This window comes from Salvelinus fontinalis, chromosome 15 (assembly GCF_029448725.1).
Source record: "Salvelinus fontinalis isolate EN_2023a chromosome 15, ASM2944872v1, whole genome shotgun sequence".
NCBI lineage: Eukaryota > Metazoa > Chordata > Actinopteri > Salmoniformes > Salmonidae > Salvelinus > Salvelinus fontinalis.
The window spans coordinates 9,288,141-9,301,347 of NC_074679.1; the positions used below are offsets into that span (position 1 = coordinate 9,288,141).

A 13,207-nucleotide genomic window follows, 5' to 3' on the forward strand; every position below is an offset into this window, starting at 1 on the left:
ACTAACAGAGTGAGAGTCTATGTTGTGTGGGCTTTGAAATCTTCAACACAAGGCTAATACAATCAGGCAAGAGTATCAGTGCAGGGAGAGTATCGGTGCAGCGCTGTTCAAATTAAATTAAACTTTATTTGTCACATAGACCTTACACCTTACCGTGTGTAGACCTTACCGTGAAATGGTTACTTACAAGGCCTTAACCAACAGTGCAGTTTTAAGAAGAGTTAAGAAAATTTTTACCAAATAGACTAAAGTAAAAAAGAATAAAAAGTAAGACAATAAGAATAACAATAACGAGGCTTAATATGGGGGTACCGGTACCGAGTCAGTGTGGAGGCTATATATGGGGGTTCCGGTACCGAGTCAGTGTGGAGGCTATATATGGGGGTACCGGTACCAAGTCAGTGTGGAGGTTATATACAGGGGGTACCGGTACCGAGTCAGTGTGGAGGCTACATACAAGGGGTACCGGTACCGAGTCAGTGTGTAGGTTATATACAGGGGGTACCGGTACCGAGTCAGTGTGGAGGTTATATACAGGGGGTACCGGTACCGAGTCAGTGTGGAGGTTATATACAGGGGGTACCGGTACCGAGTCAGTGTGGAGGTTATATACAGGGGGTACCGGTACCGAGTCAGTGTGGAGGTTATATACAGGGGGTACCGGTACCGAGTCAGTGTGGAGGCTATATACAGGGGGTACCGGTACCGAGTCAGTGTGGAGACTATATACAGGGGGCACCGGTACCGAGTCAGTGTGGAGGCTATATACAGGGGGTACCGGTACCAAGTCAGTGTGGAGGTTATATACAGGGGGTACCTGTACCGAGTCAGTGTGGAGGCTATATACAGGGGGTACCGGTACCGAGTCAGTGTGGAGACTATATACAGGGGGCACCGGTACCGAGTCAGTGTGGAGGTTATATACACGGGGTACCGGTACCGGGTCAGTTTGGAGGCTATATACAGGGGGTACCGGTACCGAGTCAGTGTGGAGGCTATATACAGGGGGTACCGGTACCGAGTCAGTGTGGAGACTATATACAGGGGGCACCGGTACCGAGTCAGTGTGGAGGCTATATACAGGGGGTACCGGTACCGAGTCAGTGTGCGTTTAGTTGAGGTAATTTGTACATGTAGGTAGGGGTTAAGTGACTCTGCATAGATAATAAACAACGAGTAGCATCAGTGTACAAAAGGGAGGGAGAACAATGTAAATAGTCTGGTGGCCTTTTTATTAATTGTTCAGCAGTCTTATGACTTGGGGGTAGAAGCTGATGAGGAGCCTTTTGCTCCTAGACTTAAGTGCTCTCTTTGACTGATGGGGTGATGGTACGTTTTATAGAGGTTGTGAATGTGGTTAGTGTTGGGTTATCCATCTGTCTGATGTAATGTTGTCAGATCTGCCTCTGGCCTGTAGTCTAGCTTTACTCAGCCTCAATAAACTGAGTTACCCACTGAGCCGCCCTGTTATGAAGCATTATAACACTCTAGTCTAGCTTTACTCAGCCCCAATAAACTGAGTTACCCACTGAGCCGCCCTGTTATGAAGCATTATAACACTCTAGTCTAGCTTTACTCAGCCCCAATAAACTGAGTTATCCTCTGAGCCGCCCTCTTATGCAGCTTTATAACACTCTAGTCTAGCTTTACTCAGCCCCAATAAACTGAGTTACCCACTGAGCCGCCCTGTTATGAAGCATTATAACACTCTAGTCTATCTTTACTCAGCCCCAATAAACTGAGTTATCCTCTGAGCCGCCCTCTTATGCAGCATTATAACACTCTAGTCTAGCTTTACTCAGCCCCAATAAACTGAGTTACCCAATGAGCCGCCCTCTTATGCAGCATTATAACACTCTAGTCTAGCTTTACTCAGCCCCAATAAACTGAGTTATCCAATGAGCCGCCCTGTTATGAAGCATTATAACACTCTAGACTAGCTTTACTCAGCCCCAATAAACTGAGTTACCCTCTGAGCCGCCCTGTTATAAATAACTCTAATAATGTTGTCATTGACTGAGATGACATAGATTTGCCTGAGGTTTATTCATTTATCAAAGCGCTTTATCTGTAGCTACAGTATATACATCTCTTGACCCGTGATAATGCCGGTGGGACCACCTATTTAACATTCAGTGAAGCATCAGGCATAAATTCCAGTTGAATATTTAAATCCAAAGATTTGAACATGTCACGCCTGCTCCTGCTCCCCCTCTCTGGCGCTCCAGGGCGCCAGGCGACCCGTCATTACGCACACCTGTCACCATCGTTACGTGCATCAGCGCATCATGGAACTCACCTAGACTCTATTACCTTATTGATTGCTTCCCCTATATCTGTCACTTCCTTAGTTTCTTCCCCGTGTCTGCATTAATATAGTTTTGTTCCCCTTGTCCAGACGCTGTCCTTATTTCGTTTCATGTCCGTTATTAATTAAATGTTCACTCCCTGTACTTGCTTCTCGTCTCCCAGTGTCTGTCCTCACAGAACAAATCAGTGACGGAGGGGTTAGATCTATCGGTCTATCCCCCATATAAGCTTTAAGCCGTTCAAGATGAGGAGAGAGAGACAGTAATGTAAAGTCTGTTATATCAGGACTCTGTGGAAGTGGTGGAGGGAGACAGACAGTATTATAAAGTCTGTTATATCAGGACTCTGTGGAAGTGGTGGAGGGAGACAGACAGTATTATAAAGTCTGTTATATCAGGACTCTGTGGAAGTGGTGGAGGGAGACAGACAGTATTATAAAGTCTGTTATATCAGGACTCTGTGGAAGTGGTGGAGGGAGACAGACAGTATTATAAAGTCTGTTTTATCAGGACTCTGTGGAAGTGGTGGAGGGAGACAGACAGTATTATAAAGTCTGTTTTATCAGGACTCTGTGGAAGTGGTGGAGGGAGACAGACAGTATTATAAAGTCTGTTATATCAGGACTCTGTGGAAGTGGTGGAGGGAGACAGACAGTATTATAAAGTCTGTTATATCAGGACTCTGTGGAAGTGGTGGAGGGAGACAGACAGTATTATAAAGTCTGTTATATCAGGACTCTGTGGAAGTGGTAGAGGGAGACAGACAGTATTATAAAGTCTGTTATATCAGGACTCTGTGGAAGTGGTGGAGGGAGACAGACAGTATTATAAAGTCCGTTATATCAGGACTCTGTGGAAGTGGTGGAGGGAGACAGACAGTATTATAAAGTCTGTTATATCAGGACTCTGTGGAAGTGGTGGAGGGAGACAGACAGTATTATAAAGTCTGTTATATCAGGACTCTGTGGAAGTGGTGGAGGGAGACAGACAGTATTATAAAGTCTGTTATATCAGGACTCTGTGGAAGTGGTGGAGGGAGACAGACAGTATTATAAAGTCTGTTTTATCAGGACTCTGTGGAAGGGGTGGAGGGAGACAGACAGTAATGTAAAGTCTGTTATATCAGGACTCTGTGGAAGTGATGGAGGGAGACAGACAGTAATGTAAAGTCTGTTATATCAGGACTCTGTGGAAGTGGTGGAGGGAGACAGAGAGTAATGTAAAGTCTGTTTTATCAGGACTCTGTGGAAGTGGTGGAGGGAGACAGACAGTAATGTAAAGTCTGTTATATCAGGACTCTGTGGAAGTGGTGGAGGGAGACAGACAGTAATGTAAAGTCTGTTTTATCAGGACTCTGTGGAAGGGGTGGAGGGAGAGAGCAAGAGGAAAATAATCAATGCTGCTGGTTGGTGGCTATCTCCAGAGAAAGAAAGAAAGAAAGAAAGAAAGACAGACAGACAGACACAGACACAGACACAGACACAGACAGACACAGACAGACACAGACAGACACAGACAGACAGTGAACATGACAGTCCAGATTTAGAAAAATGTAGAAAAACATGGCTGAGACTTGAGTGTCTAAACAAGGTGACACTGACAAACGCTGAAAACTTTGCACCCGGTGCAAACCATAGACAACATATCTGTGGTGAAAACACTTCTGAATGCCCTTACTGAATGGTTGGTGGGACAGTAGCAGCTTCAATGCCTGTCTAACACAGTAATACTGTCTCCGTGTAATTGGGTCGTGGTGTAAAATTGATCCATAAATAATACATGTTGAAAAGAAGCATCTGGTGCTATCAAGTCTATTTCCATGTCTCATAGGCCTACTTCCTCCTCATATCTACGTGTGTGTTTGCTAGCTGTATTGGAATTACATGTACTAAATCATACACGCCATGAATATCATACGACGTGCAACTGACTCTGGCTGACAAATGGCTGAGCAGCGAGGGGATACAGGGGAGGGGGGGCTGGGCGAGGTTATTGTCATAGCGACTGAAGGTCAGTACAGGAGATGGCGATAAAACCGATTACAATTGCTCCCCGAGTCACTAAGATTTATTTTTCTCTCTCAATGAGTCCATCCTCCTATACCCTCTGCTATATACCTGATGGTTCATTACTGTAGGCAATAGTACGTCACTGTGCAGATGATGTGATCTATAAAACATCTAATCTTCCACACAACGGGGCATGAATAGATCCATCTGATTTAGAAATCAGTGCTATTTTCCATGTATCTAACAGGAGGGTCAAACTAGCCTCGTCCATAGAGGACAGGGCATATGAGCCTCAGCCTCGTATTTCATAAACAGCTGACCTTGCAAGTTATATGACAGCGTTGCGGTTCATCTCCAGCTGCGTGATGACTATATAGGGGATGAAAGAGCCTCTATGGCCAAATTCAGTGCACTATATAGGGTGCCATTATGGAGCGCTCCCCTCTCAGGGCTCTCTCTCTCCTCTCAGGGCTCTCTCTCTCTCTCCTCTCAGGGCTCTCTCTCTCCTCTCAGGGCTCTCTCTCTCTCTCCTCTCAGGGCTCTCTCTCTCTCCTCTCAGGGCTCTCTCTCTCCTCTCAGGGCTCTCTCTCTCCTCTCAGGGCTCTCTCTCTCCTCTCTGGGCTCGCTCTCTCCTCTCTGGGCTCGCTCTCTCTTCTCTCAGGGCTCGCTCTCTCTCCTCTCAGGGCTCGCTCTCTCTCCTCTCAGGGCTCGCTCTCTCTCTTCTCTCAGGGCTCTCTCTCTCTCTCTTCTCAGGGCTCTCTCTCTCTCTCTTCTCAGGGCTCTCTCTCTCTCTCCTCTCAGGGCTCTCTCTCTCTCCTCTCAGGGCTCTCTCTCTCTCCTCTCAGGGCTCTCTCTCTCTCTCCTCTCAGGGCTCTCTCTCTCTCTCCTCTCAGGGCTCTCTCTCTCTCTCCTCTCAGGGCTCTCTCTCTCTCTCCTCTCAGGGCTCTCTCTCTCTCTCCTCTCAGGGCTCTCTCTCTCTCCTCTCTGGGCTCTCTCTCTCCTCTCAGGGCTCTCTCTCTCTCTCCTCTCACGGCTCTCTCTCTCCTCTCACGGCTCTCTCTCTCCTCTCTGGGCTCTCTCTCTCCTCTCTGGGCTCTCTCTCTCCTCTCTGGGCTCTCTCTCTCCTCTCTGGGCTCTCTCTCTCCTCTCTGGGCTCTCTCTCTCCTCTCTGGGCTCTCTCTCTCCTCTCTGGGCTCTCTCTCTCCTCTCAGGGCTCTCTCTCTCTCCTCTCAGGGCTCTCTCTCTCTCCTCTCAGGGCTCTCTCTCTCTCCTCTCAGGGCTCTCTCTCTCTCCTCTCAGGGCTCTCTCTCTCTCCTCTCAGGGCTCTCTCTCCTCTCAGGGCTCTCTCTCTCCTCTCTGGGCTCTCTCTCCTCTCAGGGCTCTCTCTCTCTCCTCTCAGGGCTCTCTCTCTCTCCTCTCAGGGCTCTCTCTCTCTTCTCACAGGGCTCTCCCTCTCCTCTCAGGACTCTCTCTCTCTCCTCTCAGGGATGTCTCTCACCGCACGTGAATCAGTCTATTGTCAACCTGAAGCCTGGGAGTCATAACAAGCACAGTAAGGGGTTTGAAAAGGTCTCAAGACATGAACGTGGCCCGTGACACTATTCCCAATGGTCACCAATGTCAGGTGCCTCTATCTTAATGACTAAAGAAGTCCTTTCTTTGCTGTTCACTCCAAAAGCACTTTAAGGTCAACCTGTACAGGCCATAATGCAAACCCACAGAATATATAACCAACGGTCTCGTCGCCCCACATATCCGCTGCCTTTTACTCTTTCATCGTTCGGCTGTTAATGTGGAAATATATCAGTCAGTTTTGATTGATGTGATCGGTCATCTCGCTGGGCCTGTTTCTCTACATTTACAGAATATCAGTCTACCTCTTATCCACAGCCACATACAGTCAGTGTATTCATCTTCAGATAGCTAGGTGGGACAACCACATATCGCATTAGTTAGTATATTCAGATAGCTAGGTGAGACAACCACATATCACAGTAGTTAGTATATTCATCTTCAGATAGGTAGGTGGGACAACCACATATCACAGTAGTTAGTATATTCATCTTCAGATAGGTAGGTGGGACAACCACATATCACAGTAGTTAGTATATTCACCTTCAGATAGCTAGGTGGGACAACCACATATCACAGTAGTTAGTATATTCATCTTCAGATAGCTAGGTGAGACAACCACATATCACAGTAGTTAGTATATTCATCTTCAGATAGCTAGATGAGACAACCACATATCACAGTAGTTAGTATATTCAGATAGCTAGGTGGGACAACCACATATCACAGTAGTTAGTATATTCAGATAGCTAGGTGGGACAACCACATATCACAGTAGTTAGTATATTCAGATAGCTAGGTGAGACGACCACATATCACAGTAGTTAGTATATTCATCTTCAGATAGCTAGATGAGACAACCACATATCACAGTAGTTAGTATATTCAGATAGCTAGGTGGGACAACCACATATCACAGTAGTTAGTATATTCAGATATCTAGGTGAGACAACCACATATCACAGTAGTTAGTATATTCAGATAGCTAGGTGAGACGACCACATATCACAGTAGTTAGTATATTCATCTTCAGATAGCTAGATGAGACAACCACATATCACAGTAGTTAGTATATTCAGATAGCTAGGTGGGACAACCACATATCACAGGCATATTAAGTACATTTTTCCTCAATAAAGTAACTAATCAGCCAAGTCAGCGCTAGTAAGAAAATACTATTGCGAGGGTTAGTTCAAGAAAGGCAAGGGTGCATTCTCCTCTGTGTTGTCTCTATGGTTCAAAGTTCATCTTTCCTTGATTCCTCACATCCTCTTTCCTCGTCTCCTTTTCTAAACACATTGGAGAAGAAGGTCAAAGGGCAGAAACCTTGATGGAAACATCCATCAGTTGGTTGAAATGGAGCTGAGGAGATAATATGACAGGAATCACAGAAAGGTGATTGAGATGGAGTCCAACACTGCCCTGAGAAGGTCAAGCATCGATCTGATCCCAAAGCGTTGGCCCGTACATCAATAGCCCTTTGACCTTTGTTTCTCTCCCTGTTAAGAAACTCCTATAAACCCACCAATGGAATTGAATGGAGGTTTTGTGAGGTTGTTGTCAGCTTGTTAATGGTGTCAGCATATGTCCAGTATTCTGTGTGTGATGGGGCCCGGGGAATTCAGTGTATGTCCAGTATTCTGTGTGTGATGGGGCCCGGGGAATTCAGTGTATGTCCAGTATTCTGTGTGTGATGGGGCCCGGGGAATTCAGTGTATGTCCAGTATTCTGTGTGTGATGGGGCCGGGGAATTCAGTGTGTGTCCAGTATTCTGTGTGTGATGGGGCCCGGGGAATTCAGTGTATGTCCAGTATTCTGTGTGTGATGGGGCCCGGGGAATTCAGTGTATGTCCAGTATTCTGTGTGTGATGGGGCCCGGGGAATTCAGTGTATGTCCAGTATTCTGTGTGTGATGGGGCCCGGGGAATTCAGTGTATGTCCAGTATTCTGTGTGTGATGGGGCCGGGGAATTCAGTGTATGTCCAGTATTCTGTGTGTGATGGGGCCGGGGAATTCAGTGTATGCCTGAGGGGTTGTGGTGTGCGTGCGTGTGTGTGTGTGCGTGTCTCTTTCCATTCCTTGGTATGCGTGCGAGCAACAATCATTTAAATCACATGAGAGGGGCTCCCGAGTGGCGCAGTGGTCTAAGGTACTGCATCTCAGTTCGAATCTAGGCTGTATTACATCCGGCCGTGATTGGGAGTCCCATAAGGCGGCGCACAATTGGCCCAGCGTCGTCCGGGTTTGGCCGGTGTAGGCCGTCATTGTAAATAAGAATTTGTTCTTAAGTGACTTTCCTAGTTAAATAAAGGTACTTATTTTTTTTTAAAAGGGCAGGCTGTTGGAACCTCTCTGAGGAAGTGCAGTTCTGTCATTGACCAATCAGGGAAAGGGGTTTCAAACCTGGTTGGATCTGCAACATAACATACTCATTAGCTTAGTAGAAGCTTCTTTGTTGTCCTTATATCTGTTGTGTTCTGAGTCAATGTAATAGAGCACTTTATCATACCTTCTCTAAAAGCAGATATGATAATACACTCTTCAGGGTTTTTCTGAAATCAAACAGGATTATTTTATTTTATTTCAATAGAGCCTTGTTTTACCCTAAGGAGGAAATGTTACATCTCACACCGTAGCTCTATGAGTGACTATGTACTTCAGCACTGGTATCATCACTGCATCATCACTGAACACCTTATGAATGAACTGTATTTCACATCGACTCTATCCAGTCATGTATTTAGAGAGATGGGACATTGAGGTTTCTGCATTATGAGGCATTTACATGACACTACAAAATGATATGGCAGCCATGTTTATCTCCCCATTAACATGACACGGGGAATATTTAAACAACGCCATGTAACCGAATCTCAAGAATAGATGCAGCAAAGGGTTAAATCGAATATGACCAAAACAATGGAATTGCCATGGAAACACGTGGGGGAAAGATCCTGAGTCTCCTCATTGACCCCCCCCCCCCCCCCCCAAGCAGAATTTGACTACATTTAGGCTATTGTTTATATGTGTATTTGACACTATGTTGAGGTAATAATGGGAGTATAATGCTTGTGTGGATGTCAACCCCAACACATGTTCATGTCATCATTACCAATCAACTGTATTCCAGTTAAAAATGACATTAACAATCACCACCGATTTCTGTATGCTAGCTATGCTAATCAGCTTAAAGTATACAGACAGGAGTTGTCATTTAGAAGTCACTTCTTCTAAACCTGAAAAGGGACAACTTCTACATGTTATGCAGCGAAAACAGCCAAACGTATCCAAATAGGACTTAAGTAACCACATTTTGTGTCTGGTACAATACATAAATCATGACGGATTTGACAAATATCCACTATGTTAAATCAGTTAAATAAAGGTTAAATAAAAATAATTACAAAAAAGAAAAGATTTGTTGAATGTCTGCCAATCTGGTCAATGGAACGACTGACCCCGAACCCCTTTTACTGCGTCTATTAGAACAATATTTAACATTCTAAACATTGTCCCAACTCTCTAGATACATGGCTCCGACTCGATCTATAACCCACGTCCGCTCTGTCATTGCTCATCCATATATTTATATGTATATATTCTTAATCCATTCCTTTACTTAGATTTGTATGGCCAGTACATCAGGAGACGTGGAGGAGGCCGTAGGAGGGCAACAACCCAACAGCAGGATGCACATTTGTGGCCTGCTGGAGGTCATTTTGCAGGGCGCTGGCAGTGCTCCTCCTTGCACAAAGGCGGAGGTAGCGGTCCTGCTGTTGGTTTGTTGCCCTCCTACGGCCTCCTCCACGTGTCCTGATGTACTGGCCTGTCTCCTGGTAGCGCCTCCGTGCTCTGGACACTACGCTGACAGACACAGCAAACCTTCTTGCCACAGCTCGCATTGATGTGCCATCCTGGATGAGCTGCACTACCTGAGCCACTTGTGTGGGTTGTAGACTCCGTCTCATGCTACCACTAGAGTGAGAGCACCGCCAGCATTCAAAAGTGACCAAAACATCAGCCAGGAAGCATAGGAACTGAGAAGTGGTCTGTGGTCACCACCTGCAGAATCACTCCTTTTTTGGGGGTGTCTTGCTAATTGCCTATAATTTCCACCTTTTGTCTATTCCATTTGCACAACAGCATGTGAAACTTATTGTCAATCAGTGTTGCTTCCTAAGTGGACAGTTTGATTTCACAGAAGTGTGATTGACTTGGAGTTACATTGTGTTGTTTAAGTGTTCCCTTTATTTTTTTGAGCAGTGTATATAAATTATATTTCTCTTCTGTTCACACTGAACTGTTTTATCTCACCTCTTCTTCTCTTCCTTCCCCTCTCTTCTTCCCCTCTCTTCTTCCCTTCTCTTCTTCCCTCTCTTCCTTCCCCTCTCTTCCTTCCCCTCTCTTCTTCCCCTCTCTTCTCCTCCTCTCTTTCTTCCCCTCTATTCCTTCCCCTCTCTTCTTCCCCTCTCTTCTCCTCCTCTCTTTCTTCCCCTCTATTCCTTCCCCTCTCTTCTTCCCTCTCTTCTCCTCCTCTCTTTCTTCCCCTCTCTTCTTCCCCTCTATTCTTCCCCTCTCTTCCTTCCCCTCTCTTCTTCCCTCTCTTCTCCTCCTCTCTTTCTTCCCCTCTCTTCTTCCCCTCTATTCTTCCCCTCTCTTCCTTCCCCTCTCTTCTTCCCTCTCTTCTCCTCCTCTCTTTCTTCCCCTCTCTTCTTCCCCTCTATTCTTCCCCTCTCTTCTTCCCTCTCTTCCTTCCCCTCTCTTCTCCCCTCTCTTCCTTCCCCTCTCTTCTCCCCTCTCTTCTCCCTGTCTGTCTGACCCGGGGTGTGCAGAGTAAAGATGCTGGTATCAGGACTCTGGTTATGCTGGATGAGCAGGGAGGTAAGTCCCTATAGAGACACAATATTACACTCTGAAATTCTGTTCACTTTCACAAATATCCCAGGTTTTCTAGAAATCCTGGTTGGAGGATTATGGAATTCCTGCTTAATATTCTCTCCTTATTCCGGGAATCTTCTAAATCGGGGTTTTAGGAATGACAGTGCAGTTCGGAAAGTATTCAGACCCCTTGACTTTTTCCACATTTTGTTTTGTTACAGCCTTATTCTAAAATGGATTTAAACAAATTAAAAAACATTCTCATCAATCTACACACAATAAAACTTAATGAGAAAGCCAAAACAAGTTTTTTAAAAACAGCTACCTTATTTACATAAGTATTCAGACTCTTTGATATGAGACTCGAAATTGCGCTCAGGTGCATCCTGTTTCCATTGATCATCCTTGAGATGTTTCTACAACTTGGTTGGAATCCACCTGTGGTAAATTCAATTGATTGGACATGATTTGGAAAGGCACACATTAGGTCCCACAGTTGACAGTGCATGTCAGAGCAAAAACCAAGCCATGATGTCGAAGGACTCCGAGACCGGATTGAAGGTCCCCAAGAACACAGTGGCCTCCATTCTTAAATGGAAGATATTTGGAACTAAGACTCTTCCTAGTGCTGGCCGCCCAGTCAAACTGAGCAATCGGGGGAGAAGGGTCTTGGTCAGGGAGTTACACAAAACCCAATGATTACTCTGACAGAGCTTCAGAGTTCCTCTGTGGAGATGGGAGAACCTTCCAGAAGGTTCCAGAAAGACTCTCAGACCATGAGAAAAAAGATTCCCTGGTCTGATGAAACCAAGATTGGCCAAGTGTCACGTCTGGAGGAAACCTTGCACTATCCCTACGGTGAAGCATAGTGGTGGCAGCACCATGCTGTGGGGATGTTTTTCAACTTCAGGGAGCGGGAGACTAGTTGGGATTGAGGGAAAGATGAACGGAGCAAAGTACAGAGAGATCCTTGATGAACACCTGCTCCAGAGCGCTCAGGACCTTAGACTGGGGCGAAGGTTCACCATCCAACAGGACAATGACCTTAAGCACACAACCAAGACAATGCAGTGTCTTTGGGACAAGTCTCTGAATGTCCTTGAGTGTCCCAGCCAGAGCCCGGACTTGAATCCGATCAAACATCTCTGGAGAGACCTGAAAATAGCTGTGCAGATGTGCTCCCTATCCAACCTGACAGAGCTTGAGAGGATCTGCAGAGAAGAATGTCAGTGAGGTATAGAATAATGTCGGTGAGCTATAGAATAATGTCATTGAGGTATAGAATGATGTCATTGAGGTATAGAATGATGTCATTGAGGATAGAATAATGTCAGTGAGGTATAGAATAATGTCAGTGAGGTGTAGAATAATGTCAGTGAGGTATAGAATAATGTCAGTGAGGTATAGAATAATGTCAGTGAGGTATAGAATAATGTCAGTGAGGTGTAGAATAATGTCAGTGAGGTATAGAATAATGTCAGTGACCTGTAGAGTAATGTCAGTGAGTTGTAGAATAATGTCAGTGAGATATAGAATAATGTCAGTGAGGTATAGAATAATGTCAGTGACCTATAGAATAATGTCAGTGAGGTGTAGAATGATGTCAGTGAGGTGTAGAATAATGTCAGTGAGGTGTAGAATAATGTCAGTGAGGTGTAGAATAATGTCAGTGAGGTGTAGAATAATGTCAGTGAGGTGTAGAATAATGTCAGTGAGGTGTAGAATAATGTCAGTGAGGTGTAGAATAATGTCAGTGAGGTGTAGAATAATGTCAGTGAGGTGTAGAATAATGTCAGTGAGGTGTAGAATAATGTCAGTGAGGTGTAGAATAATGTCAGTGAGGTGTAGAATAATGTCAGTGAGGTGTAGAATAATGTCAGTGAGGTGTAGAATAATGTCAGTGAGGTGTAGAATAATGTCAGTGAGGTGTAGAATAATGTCAGTGAGGTGTAGAATAATGTCAGTGAGGTGTAGAATAATGTCAGTGAGGTGTAGAATAATGTCAGTGAGGTGTAGAATAATGTCAGTGAGGTGTAGAATAATGTCAGTGAGGTGTAGAATAATGTCAGTGAGGTGTAGAATAATGTCAGTGAGGTGTAGAATAATGTCAGTGAGGTGTAGAATAATGTCAGTGAGGTATAGAATAATGTCAGTGAGGTATAGAATAATGTCGGTGAGGTATGGAATAATGTCGGTGAGGTATGGAATAATGTCGGTGAGGTATAGAATAATGTCGGTGAGGTATGGAATAATGTCAGTGAGGTATGGAATAATGTCAGTGAGGTATGGAATAATGTCAGTGAGCTATAGAATAATGTCAGTGAGCTATAGAATAATGTCAGTGAGCTATAGAATAATGTCAGTGAGCTATAGAATAATGTCAGTGAGCTATAGAATAATGTCAGTGAGCTATAGAATAATGTCAGTGAGCTATAGAAT

At 44.9% G+C, this 13,207-nt stretch overlaps 1 protein-coding gene across 4 annotated transcripts in view; it reads left to right on the top strand.

Moving 5' to 3' along the window:
- Positions 1-13,207, top strand: part of LOC129811386 (synaptosomal-associated protein 25-B-like) — an 83,457-nt gene that overhangs the window by 52,971 nt on the left and 17,279 nt on the right. For all 4 annotated transcript variants that reach the window (XR_008752872.1, XR_008752873.1, XM_055862646.1 and 1 more), the window contains exon 4: positions 10,723-10,771. Coding sequence is in view for 2 of the 4 variants with exons in the window: in XM_055862646.1 (XP_055718621.1) it covers positions 10,723-10,771 (49 nt within the window). In the remaining 2 variants the exon portion in view is untranslated. The remainder of the gene's footprint in view (positions 1-10,722; positions 10,772-13,207) is intronic.